The sequence below is a fragment of the Salvelinus fontinalis genome, chromosome 15 (assembly GCF_029448725.1).
Source record: "Salvelinus fontinalis isolate EN_2023a chromosome 15, ASM2944872v1, whole genome shotgun sequence".
NCBI lineage: Eukaryota > Metazoa > Chordata > Actinopteri > Salmoniformes > Salmonidae > Salvelinus > Salvelinus fontinalis.
This window is the reverse complement of record NC_074679.1, coordinates 22,343,017-22,361,423: the sequence shown is the minus strand read 5'-3', so window position 1 is coordinate 22,361,423 and position 18,407 is coordinate 22,343,017. Positions and strand designations below refer to the sequence as shown.

The following is an 18,407-nucleotide window of genomic DNA, read 5'->3' as shown; positions in this document are numbered from 1 at the left end:
GGATACCACACAGACAGGGTGACGGTGGTGTGGACACCACACAGACAGGGTGAAGGTGGGAGGACACCACACAGACAGGGTGAAGGTGGTGTGGATACCACACAGACAGGGTGAAGGTGGTGTGGACACCACACAGACAGGGTGAAGGTGGGAGGACACCACACAGACAGGGTGAAGGTGGTGTGGACACCACACAGACAGGGTGAAGGTGGTGTGGACACCACACAGACAGGGTGAAGGTGGTGTGGACACCACACAGACAGGGTGAAGGTGGGAGGACACCACACAGACAGGGTGAAGGTGGTGTGGACACCACACAGACAGGGTGAAGGTGGGAGGACACCACACAGACAGGGTGAAGGTGGGAGGACACCACACAGACAGGGTGAAGGTGGGAGGACACCACACAGACAGGGTGAAGGTGGGAGGACACCACACAGACAGGGTGAAGGTGGGAGGACACCACGCAGACAGGGTGAAAGTGGTGTGGATACCACACAGACAGGGTGAAGGTGGTGTGGACACCACACAGACAGGGTGAAGGTGGGAGGACACCACACAGACAGGGTGAAGGTGGTGTGGATACCACACAGACAGGGTGAAGGTGGGAGGACACCACACAGACAGGGTGAAGGTGGTGTGGATACCACACAGACAGGGTGAAGGTGGGAGGACACCACACAGACAGGGTGAAGGTGGTGTGGACACCACACAGACAGGGTGAAGGTGGTGTGGATACCACACAGACAGGGTGAAGGTGGTGTGGATACCACACAGACAGGGTGAAGGTGGTGTGGATACCACACAGACAGGGTGAAGGTGGGAGGACACCACACAGACAGGGTGAAGGTAGGAGGACACCACACAGACAGGGTGAAGGTGGGAGGACACCACACAGACAGGGTGAAGGTGGGAGGACACCACACAGACAGGGTGAAGGTGGTGTGGACACCACGCAGACAGGGTGAAGGTGGTGTGGACACCACGCAGACAGGGTGAAGGTGGGAGGACACCACACAGACAGGGTGAAGGTGGGAGGACACCACACAGACAGGGTGAAGGTGGGAGGACACCACACAGACAGGGTGAAGGTGGGAGGACACCACACAGACAGGGTGAAGGTGGGAGGACACCACACAGACAGGGTGAAGGTGGGAGGACACCACACAGACAGGGTGAAGGTGGGAGGACACCACACAGACAGGGTGAAGGTGGGAGGACACCACACAGACAGGGTGAAGGTGGGAGGACACCACACAGACAGGGTGAAGGTGGGAGGACACCACACAGACAGGGTGAAGGTGGGAGGACACCACACAGACAGGGTGAAGGTGGGAGGACACCACACAGACAGAGTGAAGGTGGAAGGACACCACACAGACAGGGTGAAGGTGGGAGGACACCACACAGACAGGGTGAAGGTGGGAGGACACCACACAGACAGGGTGAAGGTGGGAGGACACCACACAGACAGGGTGAAGGTGGGAGGACACCACACAGACAGGGTGAAGGTGGTGTGGACACCACACAGACAGGGTGAAGGTGGAAGGACACCACACAGACAGGGTGAAGGTGGTGTGGATACCACACAGACAGGTTGAAGGTGGGAGGACACCACACAGACAGGGTGAAGGTGGGAGGACACCACACAGACAGGGTGAAGGTGGTGTGGATACCACACAGACAGGGTGAAGGTGGGAGGATACCACACAGACAGGGTGAAGGTGGGAGGACACCACACAGACAGGGTGAAGGTGGTGTGGATACCACACAGACAGGGTGAAGGTGGTGTGGATACCACACAGACAGGGTGAAGGTGGTGTGGATACCACACAGACAGGGTGAAGGTGGGAGGATACCACACAGACAGGGTGAAGGTGGGAGGACACCACACAGACAGGGTGAAGGTGGTGTGGATACCACACAGACAGGGTGAAGGTGGGAGGACACCACACAGACAGGGTGAAGGTGGGAGGACACCACACAGACAGGGTGAAGGTAGGAGGACACCACACAGACAGCTCTCAGAACACTTTACCTGAAAGCCTGTGAGAGCAAGAGTTACCAGAAGAGGAGGAAAGACCAGGCAAGAAAGAGCTCACAGTGTGAAGCAGCATAGGAACGCTTTTAGTAGCGGGCAAAGCTTCATAAAGGTGGACACAACTGCTGATAGACTGGCTTCGCTTAGCTTCCATCACAGAGAAAGAGAGAAAAAGAGAGAGAAAAAGAGAGAAAGAAAGAGAGAGAATGCAGGAGGGAAAAGAAGAGAGAAGACGAAAAAGAGAGAAGTCAATAAGACCATTCAATGCAGAACATATAAAAGAAGAAATAACTTAGTGAAGGTAAATATTACTAAAGAAGAAAAAAATCCACTAAGGGCTGAATCCTAATTTGAGATCTGTGGGGGTAACTTGAATTGTCAATAATGCAATGTACTTGAAAATGCAAGAAAGTTTTTGTGTATATCACAACTTCAGGCCTGTGAAGAAGAGTGAAACAACAGTGAAAGAAAAGGCACAGTGAAGCTACTGAGACAGGAAATGAAGAACTAATAACAGACTTCAGTGTAAATAGAACCTAAATAGAATATGTTATAGCCTAAATCTGAGGCTCGTTCTCATGTTAATTTGATACTTGAGGGCTCTTCACCGAAACAAATACACAGCGCTTTAAGAGATTTGTTGTTGCATAAAAATACATTTTTTTTATTTACATGTCATTACATTTGAATGACACACCAGGGCACATGACAGAAGAGGAGCAATAGAAATGGCTTGAGCACATCACAGTAAAGGCAACTTATTTCCCTCCACACGTTCTAATGTTATCTCCTTGAATACACTAACAAAAAGAAAAGCAACTGCAGCTAGTTAGTGCTGGGAGACTAGAGCATTTAAAGTAGATAGGAACACAATGAATGTACAGTACAACAAATATGACAGTATTGTACATTATTTCCAGAACAAGAAGAGGTACCGATTTTGAATGGGTAATAGTCCGTCAATAGGGCAATATGACCCTATTAATTAGTTCCCAGTACTTTCAATATCCTGTCGAAGGAAATGCTCATCAGAAAAACATTGCCAAGTACGTATTTGCATAAATGAGTATACACAAGTTTTCACCGTTTTCAAAGATAAGACATTGGGGTATTGTGTGTGGACAGCACTTCAGGCATCATTTAAAGGAGAGAGGAGCATTGCAAGATAAGGAGGACTCCATTCTCTGCCCATACCACACTTTAATTACTCTTTCATTTGGAGATAGCATAGTTTCTGCTACAGACCGCTACTGTTATCCGTTTATGCATATTAATGAGCATTAATTACGCTCTTAATGAAATTATCAAAAACGGCCAAGGGATTGATGTGTGGGCTCCCTCTCAAGGAGAAGAGGGTGGAGGGGGAGGGATATTGGGACGTTTGAAGATCAATTTCGGAGAAATCCAATTAGGTGAGAGAAAGGGAAGAATTTGATGCGGTTGGCAATTCATGTCAGTCTCTGTCTGCACGCAGATATACGCACATGTGTATTCTCACACACACACACACACACACACACACACACACACACACACACACACACACACACACACACACACACACACACACACACACACACACACACACACACACACACACACACACACACACAAAGCTTCTAAGAGTCCTTCAGGCTCAACTACATCTGGTCCAGGCTCAACAAGCTCTTCAGCAAGCAGAGATACTATCAGTCATTAAGGAGAGAGAGATAAACAGAGAGACAGACACAGAGATAGGCAGACACAGAGAGAGACAGACACAGAGAGAGACAGACACAGAGAGAGACAGACACAGAGAGAGACAGACACAGAGAGAGACAGACACAGAGAGAGACAGACACAGAGAGAGACAGACACAGAGAGAGACAGACACAGAGAGAGACAGACACAGAGAGAGACAGACACAAAGAGAGACACAAAGAGAGACACAAAGAGAGACACAAAGAGAGACACAAAGAGAGACACAAAGAGAGACACAAAGAGAGACAAAGAGACACAAAGAGACACAAAGAGACACAAAGAGACACAAAGAGACACAGACAGACAGACAGACAGACAGACAGACAGACAGACAGACAGAGACACACACACACACACACACAGAGAGATAGACACACAGAGAGAGACAGAGAGAGAGAGAGAGACACACACATACACACACACAGAGATATAGACACACAGAGAGAGGCAGAGACAGAGAGAGACACACAGAGAGAGACAAACAGAGAGACAGAGAGAGAGAGAGAGAGAGACACACAGAGAGACAGAGAGGGAGAAAGAGAGAGAGAGAGAGAGAGAAAGAGAGAAAGAGAGAGAGAGAGAGAGAAAGAGAGAAAGAGAGAGAGAGAAAGAGAGAGAGAGAAAGAGAGAGAGAAAGAGAGAGAGAGAGAAAGAGAGAGAGAGAAAGCGAGAGAGAGAGAGAGAGAGAGAGAGAGAGAGAGAAAGAGAAAGAGAAAGAGAAAGAGCGAGAGCGAGAGCGAGACTCTCCCATAGAGCCTCAGGACAGCACTCAGAAAATCTGGCCCAACCAAATCATCACAAAACAAAAATATATCACCTATTGGAAAGACACCACAAAAAATCTAAGTAAACTTCAATGCTATTTGGCTCTAAACAGGCAGTACTTGGTGGCAGACTATCTGACCACTGTGACTGATAGAAAACTGAGGAAAACATTGACTTGGTACAGACTCAGTGAGCACAGTCTGGCTATAGAGACTGGTCGTCACAGACAAACCTGGCTGCCCAGAGAGGACAGGCTGTGCTCACTCTGCTCCAGGGGAGAGGTAGAGACAGAGCTGCATTTCCTATTACACTGTGACAAATACTCAGACCTAAGAGAATATTTCTTTCCCAAAATTATAATTCAATACAAAGAATTTGAAACTATAAAATAAAAAAAAAATCTAATATTTATTGGGTGAAAAGCCAACATGTGCAGTTTTGGCAGCCAAATATGTGTCCTCCTGCCACAACCTGTGGGACAGCCAGTGAAAAGTGCAATGTAATGTCGATAATATTTCCCGTTTTGTTTTGTCTTTCATACTTAGGAGTGTCTACAACCGGGGTGCCCAACCACGAGAGTTCCAACCAGGTGAGAAGGTCTTGGTGCTGATCCCTACAATGGAGAGTAAATTCCTGGCTACGTGGCATGGGACCTACAACATCGTTGAGCGGGTATGCGATGTCAACTATAAGGTCCGCCAACCAGGCGGAGAAAACCCCTCCAGCTTCACCATGTGAATATACTGAAGAAATGGCACGCACGTGAGGCGCTGTGCGTAACGTGGACCCGGCCACAGCAGGGCCCGCCCTCGATCGAAGTTGCAATGGGGGAAGACCTCAGCCTGACCCAACGACAAGAGCTCAGAGAGTTGGTCCAGCGGAATACGTCCGTGTTCTCAGAGGTGCCGGGGTGCATGGATCTCGTGGAACATCATATCCACACCCGTCCAGGAGAAAGTGCGTAAACGGCCATACTGGATACCAGAAGCCCGGAGGGTGGCGGTCCAGTGGGAAGTGGCGACAATGCTAGAAATGCGGGTACTGGAGGAGTCACACAGTGAGTGTTCAAGCCCCCTAGTACTGGTTTCGAAACCGGAATGAATCGTCCGCTTCTGTAATGACTTCCGGGGCCTGAACGAGGTCAGTAAATTTGATGCCTACACCATGCCCCGGGTGGACGAACTGACCGACCGCTTGGGGATGGCGAGATACGTCAGCACCTTGGACCTGACGAAGGGGTACTGGCAGGTGCCACTGGCAGAGGCCTCCCGGGAGAAGACTGCCTTCTCCACCCCGGGGGGGCTATACCACTACCGGGTTCTGCCTTTCGGGCTCCACGGGGCACCAGCAACCTTTTAGGACCGCGTCCTGCGCCGCACAGTGAGTACGCCGCTGCTTATCTGGATGACATCATTATCCCAGTATCCCAGGTCTACCCCGGGGGATGGTAATAGAGGGGAGGTACGTGAGGCGACGTTGGCTCCCTCTGCTGGGAATACGGGAGCTGGGCACCCCGACAGCTCTCAGTGGAGGAGTGCCAACCAGCCTTGGAGGTCAAATAAAAGGAGCACGGTGGCACACCTCGAGAGAGAACGACACCAAGCCACAGTAGAGAAGAAGGACCGAGCCAAACCTAAGTGATTTTCTTTATGTTTATTTTCTGTCTTAGTAAAGTTGTTTTGTGGACTAAAACCTCCCTGTCTCTGTGTCAATCTCTGCACGCTCAACCCAACACCCCACGGTTTACCACAAGAGACACAGAGGGAGAGAGTGAGGAAACAAGGGAGGAGCTTCACTCTTTAATCCTCCTCCATTAGGAGTTAGATTGTTAAGTGAAAGCTCTTACGCAACACCACTCTGCTCTGGATAGCCTGAAAGCTAAACATTTAATAAGACTGAGACATCTCCATCAGATCAGTGGATGTTGTTCAATGTATCCGGACTGAACAATGAGGAAAAAACACGTCACAGGGGAGTGTGCAGGGGAGCCGTATGGGGGGGGAAGTTAGGACGATTCTAAGGGCCTCTGACTGACAGGGACACTAAACAATTATTAGAACATTATTTTTTTCAATATTATATTATTAACCTATCATCATTAATAGAATAATTTATTTACAATGTACTAATAAAACTAATGGTAGTTGCTAGCAGTGAATTGTGAGTGAGGAGTGCCGGTGGATCATCATGTCTCAGCTTCCTAAAGAAAAACCTGGCTTCCAAAAACGAAAAGAAAGAAAGGAAACACAGGAAAACAGAAAACAAAGGGCGACAGTCACCCAATGTTTCACAAAGGAAGGTGGGTGTAGTCCGTGAGTGTTGGAAATTAACCTGTTATCTCCATAGTGAAATAGGCTACTTTTGCTCCCCTAACATTAGTTACTTCATATCTTCACAGAACATTCTGTGTTTACATGTAGCTCCTCTTTTAATCAATGCAGGCAAACTTTTAGCAAGCTATTAAAAATAAATCAGTTATCCCTGCCTGGTACCTGGTACCAGGCCCAACAGATGAAGCTTCAGGCTCAGCAGCCCTGTCTACTCATCCCCATAGCCCTGAACCAGCCCTGTCTACTCATCCCCATAGCCCTGAACCAGCCCTGTCTCCTCATCCCCATAGCCCTGAACCAGCCCTGTCTCCTCATCCCCATAGCCCTGAACCAGCCCTGTCTCCTCATCCCCATAGCCCTAAACCAGCCCTGTCTCCTCATCCCCATAGCCCTGAACCAGCCCTGTCTCCTCATCCCCATAGCCCTGAACCAGCCCTGTCTCCTCATCCCCATAGCCCTGAACCAGCCCTGTCTCCTCATCCCCATAGCCCTGAACCTGCCCTGTCTCCTCATCCCCATAGCCCTGAACCAGCCCTGTCTCCTCATCCCCATAGCCCTGAACCAGCCCTGTCTCCTCATCCCCATAGCCCTGAACCAGCCCTGTCTCCTCATCCCCATAGCCCTGAACCAGCCCCGTCTCCTCATCCCCATAGCCCTGAACCAGCCCCGTCTCCTCATCCCCATAGCCCTGAACCAGCCCTGTCTCCTCATCCCCATAGCCCTGAACCAGCCCTGTCTCCTCATCCCCATAGCCCTGAACCAGCCCTGTCTCCTCATCCCCATAGCCCTGAACCAGCCCTGTCTCCTCATCCCCATAGCCCTGAACCAGCCCTGTCTCCTCATCCCCATAGCCCTGAACCAGCCCTGTCTCCTCATCCCCATACCCCTGAACCAGCCCTACTCCCAACTGAAGGAGGTGAGCAGCATTGTGTTGAATGACATGTCAGTTGGCATAATTGCAGGTACTGCAATGCATTGAGGACAGGAATGTGATTCTCCAGTCAGGAAAAATCTCACTTGACACAGAGGCAACCAATATCAGAGCCTTAAAGGAAGAGATGCAGACTCTTAGAGTTGAATGGAAATCTCTCCTGTCTGTGGAAACACTGACTGCTACGCAAATGGATGTTGCACCTCAATTTAGCAAGAAACACAGCCGCCAGAGGAAAAGGAAGAGATTCCATGATGAGACCTCTCAAGAGGAGACAGCTCAGGACAGTGCAGCAACGGTGTTTCAGAACAGTGTTTTTTACTGCTATGGACAACATCATAAGTGACTTGGACACTAGGTTCCACAACACTGGAAACATTGTAGAATCATTTTCTGCTGTTCTGAAAGTTGGGCAGATTAGTGAGGAAAGTCCCTTCTGTGTGCCAACCACTGATCATGAAGTATTCCAGAGATCTTTCACCTGAGTTTCAACATGAAGTAAGACACCTGAACACTGTATATGCTGCCACCTTCCCCCCTAACTTGTCCCCTCTTGGTCTCCTGAATGCAATTTGTAAGATGCAGCTGCAAAGCATTTTTGGAGAAGTGTGCATTGCTTTACATATATTTTGCACACTGCCTGTGACTGTTGCTGGTGGCGAGAGAGCTTTCAGTAAGCTAAAACTCATTTGAAAAAACTATTTGAGGTCCACTATGTCCCAGGACAGGCTTTGCAGTCTTGCCATGCTGTCCATTGAAAGTCAGTTAGCTAGAAAGCTGAACTTCAAAGACTTGATCAGTGACTGCTAGCAAGAAGGCTCGGCGCTGGGCCCTTGGTAAGTAAGGCTGAGCAAGGGCCAGTGGTAACTGTTAAATGGCTATGGATATTGGATCACTAGACACATGATGCCCACAGGGTGAGAACAAGACTGAGAACAAGATATATCTCAAAGTAATGGCTGGATTGCCATAAAATTTGTTGTGCACAATCAAGACCCCAAGTGGAAGAAACCTATTGATTTGGTGACCTCGTGACCTTTCCTCTAGCGGCACCATCAGGCCTTTTCATTTCCATTTTCCATTTCCACTTTTCCAGCTGCATATTTTCTAGGTAGTATGTATACTTAGTTCAACAATCTGCTGCTGATTTGATTATTTGGTTTGTTATATCATTCTATAGATGATGTTAGTTTATTTTAATTGAAGAGGTATATTTAAGGTATTATATTTATAGGTATTATATTTATATTTACTTTATTTATATTTACATATATTATATATGTATATTTAAGTTATATTTATTTTAAGTTATTCATTAATGTTAAGAGAATTTTAACATTCAAATAAATGACATGTAGACTGTAAAATACGTCCTTTAGCACATTTCTTATAGAGGGTATCAGTCTTGCATCAAATAGTGAATTTCACTGTATGCAGAATGTTGCATGCATGTCTGCACAGTGTTGTATTTTCACAGCTGTCACGCCCTGGCCTTAGTATTCTTTGTTTTCTTTATTATTTTAGTTAGGTCAGGGTGTGACATGGGGAATGTTTGTGTTTTGTTGGTTTTGGGTGATTCTATGGTAAAGGGGGTGTTGGGTGTAGTATATGGGTTTGTGTTGAGTACATGTGTCTAGCGTTGTCTATGTTAAACGTTTGTAGCCTGTGTGTGCACATCGTTTATTTAGCTTCACGATCGTTTATTGTTTTGGTTAGTTCTTAAGTGTGTTTGTTTCATTTTGCCTTCTTCATCAATAAAAGGAGATGGCTTATTTTCCTAATGCTGCGTTTTGGTCCGTCAATCCTCCACACGATCGTGACAGAACTACTCACCACTACAGGACCAAGCGGCATGTAAAGCGGCAACAGGACCCACCTACACAGGATTCGTGGACATGGGAGGAGATACTGGATGGTAAGGGGCCGTGGGCACAACCGGGAGAATATCGCCTTCCTCGTGAAGAGCTGGAGGCAGCTAAAGCCGAGAGGAGGCGATATGAGGAGGCAGCACGGAGACAAGGCTGGAAGCCCGTGAGTTCAACCCAAAAATTTCTTGGGGGGGGGGCCTTAAAGGGAGTGTGGCGAAGTCAGGTAGGAAACCTGCGCCTACTCCCTGTACTTACCGTGGAGAGCGAGAGTACGGGCAGACACCGTGTTACGCAGTAGAGCGCACGGTGTCTCCTGTACGCGTGCATAGCCCGGTTCGGTACATTCCAGCTCCACGTATCGGCCGGGCTAGACTGAGCGTTGAGCCATATGTCATGAAGCCGGCCCAACGCATCTGGTCACCAGTGCGTCTCCTCGGGCCGGCGTACATGGCACCAGCCTTACGCATGGTGTTCCCGGTTCGCCTACATAGGCCGGTGCGGGTTTTTCCACCTCCCCGCACTGGTCAGGCGACGGGGAGCATACAACCAGGTAGGGTTGGCCAGGCTCGGCGCTCAAGGGAGCCAGTACGCCTGCACGGTCCGGTATTTCCGGCGCCACCTCCCCGCCCCAACCCAGTACCACCAGTGCCTCCTCCACACACTAGCCATATGGTGCGTGTCTCCAGCCCTTTACCACCAGTGCCTAAACCACGCACCAAGCCTCCTGTGTGTCCCCAGAGTCCTGTGCGTCCTGTTGCTGCTCCCCGCACTAGCCCTGAGATGCGTGTCCCCAGCCCGGTACCACCAGTCCCGGCACCATGCACCAGGCCTACAGTGCGCCTCAGCCGGCAGGAGTCTGCCGTCTGCACAGCGATGCCTGAACTGCCAGTCTGCCAAGCGCCATCTGAGCCATCCGTCTCCCCAGCGCCATCTGAGCCATCCGTCTGCAATGAGCCTGCAAAGCCGCCCGTCTGCCATGAGCCTGCAAAGCCGCCCGTCTGCCATGAGCCTACTGAGCCGCCCGCCAGACAGGAGCCGCTAGAGCCGCCCGCCAGACAGGAGCCGCTAGAGCCGTCCGTCAGACAGGATCTGCCAGAGCCGCCAACCAGACAGGATCTGCCAGAGCCGCCAACCAGACAGGATCTGCCAGAGCCGCCAACCAGACAGGATCTGCCAGAGCCGCCAACCAGACAGGATCTGCCAGATCCGTCAGCTAGCCATGAGCAGCCAGATCCGTCAGCTAGCCATGAGCAGCCAGATCCGTCAGCTAGCCATGAGCAGCCAGATCCGTCAGCCAGCCATGAGCAGCCAGATCCGTCAGCCAGCCATGAGCAGCCAGATCTGTCAGCCAGCCATGTGCCGTTCCTCAGTCCGGAGCTGCCCCTTATCCTGGTGCTGCCCCTTATCCTGGTGCTGTCCCTTAGTTCGGAGCTGCCCCTGACCCTGGTACTGCCCCTTACCCTGGTACTGCCCCTTAGTCCGGAGCTGCCCCTTAGTCCGGAGCTGCCCCTTAGTCCGGAGCTGCCCCTTAGTCCGGAGCTGCCCCTTAGTCCGGAGCTGCCCCTTAATGTAGTGGGGTTAATGGGGAGGGGAGTCATTTGGAGGAAGCTAAGGAGGCGGTTAGGGACTGTGGTGACGTGGGGAACACGACCAGTGCCGGAGCCGCCACCGTGGAAGGAAGCCCACCCAGACCCTCCCCTAGACTGTGTAATGGTGCGCCCGGAGTTCGCACCTTAAGGGGGGGGGGTTATGTCACGCCCTGGCCTTAGTATTCTTTGTTTTCTTTATTATTTTAGTTAGGTCAGGGTGTGACATGGGGAATGTTTGTGTTTTGTTGGTTTTGGGTGATTCTATGGTAAAGGGGGTGTTGGGTGTAGTATATGGGTTTGTGTTGAGTACATGTGTCTAGCGTTGTCTATGTTAAACGTTTGTAGCCTGTGTGTGCACATCGTTTATTTAGCTTCACGATCGTTTATTGTTTTGGTTAGTTCTTAAGTGTGTTTGTTTCGTTTTGCCTTCTTCATCAATAAAAGGAGAAGGCTTATTTTCCTAATGCTGCGTTTTGGTCCGTCAATCCTCCACACGATCGTGACAACAGCTCACTGTCAGTAAATATTGTACAGTAAATAATGGACTACAAGAGAGTTGCAAGCCTGCAATGCGACGGTTACTTAAAGCTTTGAACGGGTTGATTGGGTTCTGGAGGTGTGTGGTTACAGCAATTGCGCAGGGTTGGTGTGGTGGTGGGGCCCAATGTGAGATCTTTTCATGGGGCCCAACATCCCTGGTGGCGCTCCTGTGTGTGTGTGTGTGTGTGTGTGTGTGTGTGTGTGTGTGTGTGTGTGTGTGTGCCACAGAACTGACACAGAAACATGTTGACATTGGCCAATGACATTTGACAGGAACAATGGAGATTATCTGCTGTTCTTTTGTGCTTAGTGTTGAGCCTTTCACCAGCACCTGGCCTAACACACACATGACCTTCTTTTATATAGACTCACTGTGGAGTCCACAGAGAGTCTGGTCTACAGCTGGTAGGGTGGCAAATCTATCAAACACCAGAGTGTCATAGAGGGATTCAACAGATCTGTATTTGGGCCACATTTGGCACTGGCAAAATGTCATTTCATTATAGTAGCGTGTGTGTTCACCTGTGGCTTTCTGTCGGACATTGTTGCGGGCCTTCTCCACGCCAGGGGCCCCTGAGGTGGTAGCGCTGCGGAACCTCATGGGCTCCTGGACCCCCTGCTGGTCTCCCTGGTTCCTCCAGCTCAGAGAGAATGACCTGGCCACCGCTGCTGCCTTCTGGGAGTCCTGGACCACTCCTGAGAGACAGACAGAGAGAGAGAGACAGACACACAAATAATATCAATAGAAAATAAAAAAGAGAAACTGAATCTTGAGTTCTACCATTGCTGCTATCTGAACTGAGGCTTATACTTCATTACCCACCACTATCCCTCCTTCACTCTCCGTCCCTCCCTCTCTCTCCGTCCCTCTCTCTCTCTCTCTCTCTCTCTCTCTCTCTCTCTCTCTCTCTCTCTCTCTCTCTCTCTCTCTCTCTCTCTCTCTCTCTCTCTCTCTCTCTCTCTCTCTCTCTCTCTCTCTCTCTCTCTCTCTCTCTCTCTCTCTCTCTCTCTCTCTCTCTCTCTCTCTCTCTCTCTCTCTCTCTCTCTCTCTCACCCTCCCTCCCACCCTCCCTCTCACCCTCCCTCTCTCCCTCCCTCTCTCCCTCCCTCCCTCCCCTCCCTCTCACCCTCCCTCTCACCCTCCCTCTCACCCTCCCTCTCACCCTCCCTCTCACCCTCCCTCTCACCCTCCCTCTCACCCTCCCTCTCACCCTCCCTCTCACCCTCGCTTTCTCCCTCGCACCCTGCCTCCTTACCCCGTCCCCTCTGTTTCTTCTCCTTCTGTTCACTGAGTTTGTCCAGGGGCAGATTGCTCATGTCCAGGCCATAGACGGAGCGGGCCAGGACAGCGGTCAGAGAATCCATGATGCTGGCCCACTCTGTCACCAGCTCCTCCCAGCCTGTTAGAGACGACAGCACAGACAGCAGCTCGTCCCACAGCTCCCGAGAGATGAAGACACACAGGTTGGCCCGTACCCACGCCACGATGATCGTCTGGGGGAGGATGTACAGGGGCACACAAAACATATCTCATTAAACATCAGGGCCAGACAGCTGGTTCTCATTGGCTTGGAATTGGTTCTCATTGGCTTGAAATAAAAACACTAACAAGCCATTATAGCTGCAACATTAAAGTTACCCATAGGGGGCAGATTTGTCCTGTTTAAAACATTTAAAATGTATTTTTTTCTCTGTAATACTACTGCTCATTAGCAATTTTATGAATTTGGCTTTAGCTAAACCAGATAGGGAACCTATCTCCCAACCTCATAACTTACTACCCAGAATCTATTTCAGGCTATCAAGTTAGAGTAGCTAGCTTGTCTAACTATCTTTTACATGACTGCTGGCAAGGTTGGTAGACTTTAGAAAAGCAAGCAATAACTACATGTACTGAATAAGACATTCCTTTCAATCTTTTACCCAGATTTTAGTAAAGCTGCAGAGAAGCATATTTTGTTTCTTTAAAGGGGAATGCTTAAATATGCAGAAAAACTGACTTATTTTAATGTTGGTTTTTTTAGTTATTTTTTTTTTTTACATAGAATTAAACAATGATTAAGGCTCTACATTGCAGGAAAAGGCAGTTTCACGTGTTTTGAAAAATGCAAAATTATCCAACAGTCCCCCTCTGGACCCCCCCCCCCCCCCCCCCCCCCTCCCCCCCCTCCAGCAATCTTCACGTACCTTGTGCCGTCTCAGACTTATGGGGTGCATGACTCCCCTGAACATTACCACATTATATTATCATCATGGGCAACAACCATTTCCTGTAGCTTAGTAAGGCTTCCTCTAACAGAGGTATCAGAACAACTAACAGCAAGAGAGGATATAGGAGCCATAGGATGATCCCCAGACAGACTTACCCTGAAGAGGATGGCAGCCAGGCTCTCAGCGAAGGGGTCTTTTCTTTGGTTCTCCTGAGGCCTCTTCATCACCGCCTCAGTGATCCTCAGCAGCACCTGTAGCATCTGCTGCCTACACACACACACACACACACCCACACCCCAGGACACACACACACACACACACACACACACACACACACACACACACACACACCGGGACACACCCACGCACCGGGACACACCCACGCCCCGGGACACACCCACGCCCCGGGACACACCCACGCCCCGGGACACACCCACACACACACCCCAGGACACACCCACACCCCAGGACACACCCACACCCCGGGACACACCCACGCCCCGGGACACACCCACACCCACACCCCAGGACACACCCACACCCCAGGACACACCCACACCCCAGGACACACCCACACACACACACACACACCCACACACACACACACACACCCACACACACACACACACACCCACACACACACACACACACCCACACACACACACACACCAGGACACACACACACACACACACACACCAGGACACACACACACACACACCAGGACACACACACACACACCAGGACACACACACACACACCAGGACACACACACACACACCAGGACACACACACACACACCAGGACACACACACACACACCAGGACACACACACACACACCAGGACACACACACACACACCAGGACACACACACACACACCAGGACACACACACACACACCAGGACACACACACACACACCAGGACACACACACACACACCAGGACACACACACACACCAGGACACACACACACACCAGGACACACACACACACACCAGGACACACACACACCAGGACACACACACACCAGGACACACACACACCAGGACACACACACACCAGGACACACACACACCAGGACACACATACCCACACCCCAGGACACACCAGGACACACACACCAGGACACACCAGGACACACACACCAGGACACACACACACACACACACACACACCAGAGGGCATTAGTCCATCATCGTCCATCACTGTGTCTCAGTAGATGAGTATACAACAGTTTCTGTCCAGGTCTGTCTGTTTATACAGTCCTTCAGGTACAAGCAACAGCTTGGTTTAGAATGATTGCATTAAACTAGTGGGTGTACACAATACACAGTCTATAGCCTTTGCACTGTGGCACTGTTTAGTTTATATCAGTATGTGTATGAGGTGCTGACTGCCATACCATGTCTGTGTGTTCATGGCGTGCTCCATGATCATGTGGCGGTAGATGCTCAGCACCCCCTTGCACACCTCCACCTGGTTGTCCAGTAGTTTGGGCACGTCCTGGCACGGCTCCAGTAGAAACACGTTGGCAGAGTTGGTCAGGAACACCTGGGGAAAGAGCAACGACATAAACTATGGTCAGGGTTGACGAGATACAAACACATTGCTGGCCACAGAGGTCAAACAGAGGTTACAAAAGACAGAGGACACACTCTCTCAAAACACACACACACACACATACCTGCAGGGTGGGCTGGATGCCAGCCTTGATGTCTCTGTTCTGTTCCTCAGTGAGACAGCCCCGGCTGATGGCACTGCTGAAAGAGTATGTTCTGCCCCAACTGGACGAACGCTTGTGACCATGACTTTGACTTTTCAACACCTGCCGGAGGACACGACCATCCAGTCAGCACGTGAGTATGAAAGTGATTGTGTTTCTCAATGACAATTTCTGATTTAATTGTAGTGCGTGTGTGTCCACTGACTTGTTGTGCTGTTTGTGTGTGTGTGTTTGTTTGTCATTGACATTACCGGTGTGTGTGTGTTGTCAGTCTCAGTGATGAGCAGCTGCTCAGGGTTCTCCTCCACCTCAGCCTGTCTGCTCTTCTCTGGCTCTGTCATGAAGCCTGGCTTCTCCTGCAGGATCCACTTCCTGTACACCTTGATCACCTTCCGGGTCGCTGACGTCTCACAGGAGGGCAACAGGAAGGCCTGGAGCAGGACAGTTATTAAACAGTATTATACATGAGAAAATAATGGCCAGATGTATTGGATAATGAATACATTTATCTTCAGGATTATGAGAGCAATAAGGTGTTTGTTAAATGGCATGAAGCAGATGTGGTTGCTAAGGACAAACGTTCCAAATCTTTATTTAATTTGCTCCAACTAAGATGATAGAGTTGATGTAGTGATAGTGTCTTTCCACTAGAGAGCAGTACAATACAACTAATAACATAACATGGTCTCCTATTCAGCATCATGTTTAAAAGCTAGCAGAGTATGAGAGGAAATCAGCTTCACAACTAAAACTACCCGTGCATTAGAAAAGCATAGTTTATACTCTCATTGAATCCCATGGAATCTCTTCGGCATCATCTCTCTGCGGGCTGTACCTGGTGGAAGACCTCGTTGACGAAGTTGATGTTGTCCCGTGTGGAGAGTAGGATGGCGTGCACCATGTCGTAGACGCTGCGGTGCTCCTCGTCGATGCTGCACAGGCTGGAGTCGCTGGGGCGCCGGTCAGACAGCGTGCTACTGTTAGAGTGGCTCTTCTCTGGCTCTGTGGGGCCGTTGGGCTCCCCCTCACTACCACCACGGTCTTTATCCCTCTCCTTCTCCTGACTGCTACTGCCTGCAGTGACAGTCTGAACACACAGCACGGCCAGGGTATGGACAGAGTACCAGTGAGAGGTAGAGAAGGTTTAGGGCTGGATTCCAGTATAAATTATAAAGACTAACACAAACACAAAAGTAACTGTTGTTAAGTAAAAAATTATTCCAAACCTCTCCTTCGAATTGACCATTCAATCTTTTCTGCATGGTGTTTAACTGAACCTGGGTGACAGTACAGCGTATGACAGTGGACCTACCTGGATGAGTTTGGGGATGACCTCGTTCGTCCCGTTCTTGGCGCTGGGGGTGGCGGTGCTGATGTACTTCTTGTCCAGGAAGAAGGTGACCAGCCAGGTGATAAAGGCCACACGGGGAGCTAGGTACTGGTCCCTCGTACAGAACGTGCTCTCGTTGTTACGGGTCACTGGGACATACAGAGGCTTTGGTCTGTGGTGGGGGAGGTCTGGGGAAGAGGAGAGAGAGAGAAACACAGAGACAGACAGAGACAGAGATCGAGAGAAAGAGAGACAGAGAGAGAGAGAGAGGAGACAGAGACAGAGACAAAAAGACAGAGAGAGACACAGAAAGACAGAGAGCGAGCGAGTGAGCAAGTGAGAGAGAGAAAGAGAGGGGTCAGAAAGGGAGGGGGAGATAAAGGGAGAGAGACAGAAAGTGGGTGGATAATTTCACAAGATTCAAAAGCACTGCTCTCTATGGTTTCACTGTCACTTAAGACTGGTCATCACATGAACATTTTTAATTCAGCCCTGAAAGTCATTGACCTGAATGTACCATGATAATTACAGTGAACCACAGCCTCATGGACCAGGTTATTGTGTCAAAAGATTTTAATTACTATAATTCATCATGACACCCCTTTTAAACATGACTTCAATACCTTTGAATTAACTGCCAATTAGCCCAAAAAATGGATGTAATTCACCCTTAGACAAGAGAGTACATCATTACAACAGGGGAGATGGAGAAAAGCTTCAGGTTCATGACAAGACATCTAAATTGCCTAACTCAGGAATATCTGTGTATTTACTGTAGTAATTAGCTTGTGGGTCAAGTTTTGGATTTGGTAAAGGCCTGTTGCTGCAATTACACAACAGAACTGGTTCAACAGAGGAAGATGATATTACACCCCCTCCAAAGCGGTTTCTAAGGAGGGTAACTAATATCCTATTTGCGACACGCAAAAAAACATAGCAATATGTCAGAAAGAGAGTAAAGTTACACATGAAGTATCTCAACAGAAGTGCAAATGTTCCCATATTCACATGGCAGTATAATAGACTGCTCATGGTAAAGGGAAAACCCACACTCACCCAGACACTCACCCGCCCACCCAGACACTCACTCACCCAGACACTCACCCGCCCACCCAGACACTGACTCACCCAGACTCACCCAGACACTCACCCGCCCACCCAGACACTCACTCACCCAGACACTCACCCGCCCACCCAGACACTCACTCACCCAGACACTCACCCGCCCACCCAGACACTGACTCACCCAGACACTCCCTCGCCCACCCAGACACTCACTCAACCGGACCCTCACCCGCCCACCCAGACACTGACTCACCCAGACACTGACTCACCCAGA

The 18,407-nt window shown here is 49.8% G+C and overlaps 1 protein-coding gene across 7 annotated transcripts in view; it reads right to left on the bottom strand.

Annotated features, from left to right (window-relative positions):
- LOC129811546 (ral GTPase-activating protein subunit alpha-2-like) overlaps nt 1-18,407 on the bottom strand; it is a 197,779-nt gene that overhangs the window by 94,417 nt on the left and 84,955 nt on the right. For 6 of the 7 annotated variants that reach the window (XR_008752897.1, XM_055862943.1, XM_055862946.1 and 3 more), the window contains exons 9-17: nt 17,051-17,256; nt 16,574-16,825; nt 15,990-16,169; nt 15,700-15,840; nt 15,418-15,566; nt 14,171-14,282; nt 13,061-13,298; nt 12,327-12,500; nt 2,039-2,188 (exon numbers count right to left, since the gene is read on the bottom strand). Coding sequence is in view for 6 of the 7 variants with exons in the window: in XM_055862943.1 (XP_055718918.1) it covers nt 2,039-2,188; nt 12,327-12,500; nt 13,061-13,298; nt 14,171-14,282; nt 15,418-15,566; nt 15,700-15,840; nt 15,990-16,169; nt 16,574-16,825; nt 17,051-17,256 (1,602 nt within the window). In the remaining variant the exon portion in view is untranslated. The remainder of the gene's footprint in view (nt 1-2,038; nt 2,189-12,326; nt 12,501-13,060; nt 13,299-14,170; nt 14,283-15,417; nt 15,567-15,699; nt 15,841-15,989; nt 16,170-16,573; nt 16,826-17,050; nt 17,257-18,407) is intronic. The other variant, XM_055862944.1, reaches the window with a different exon arrangement.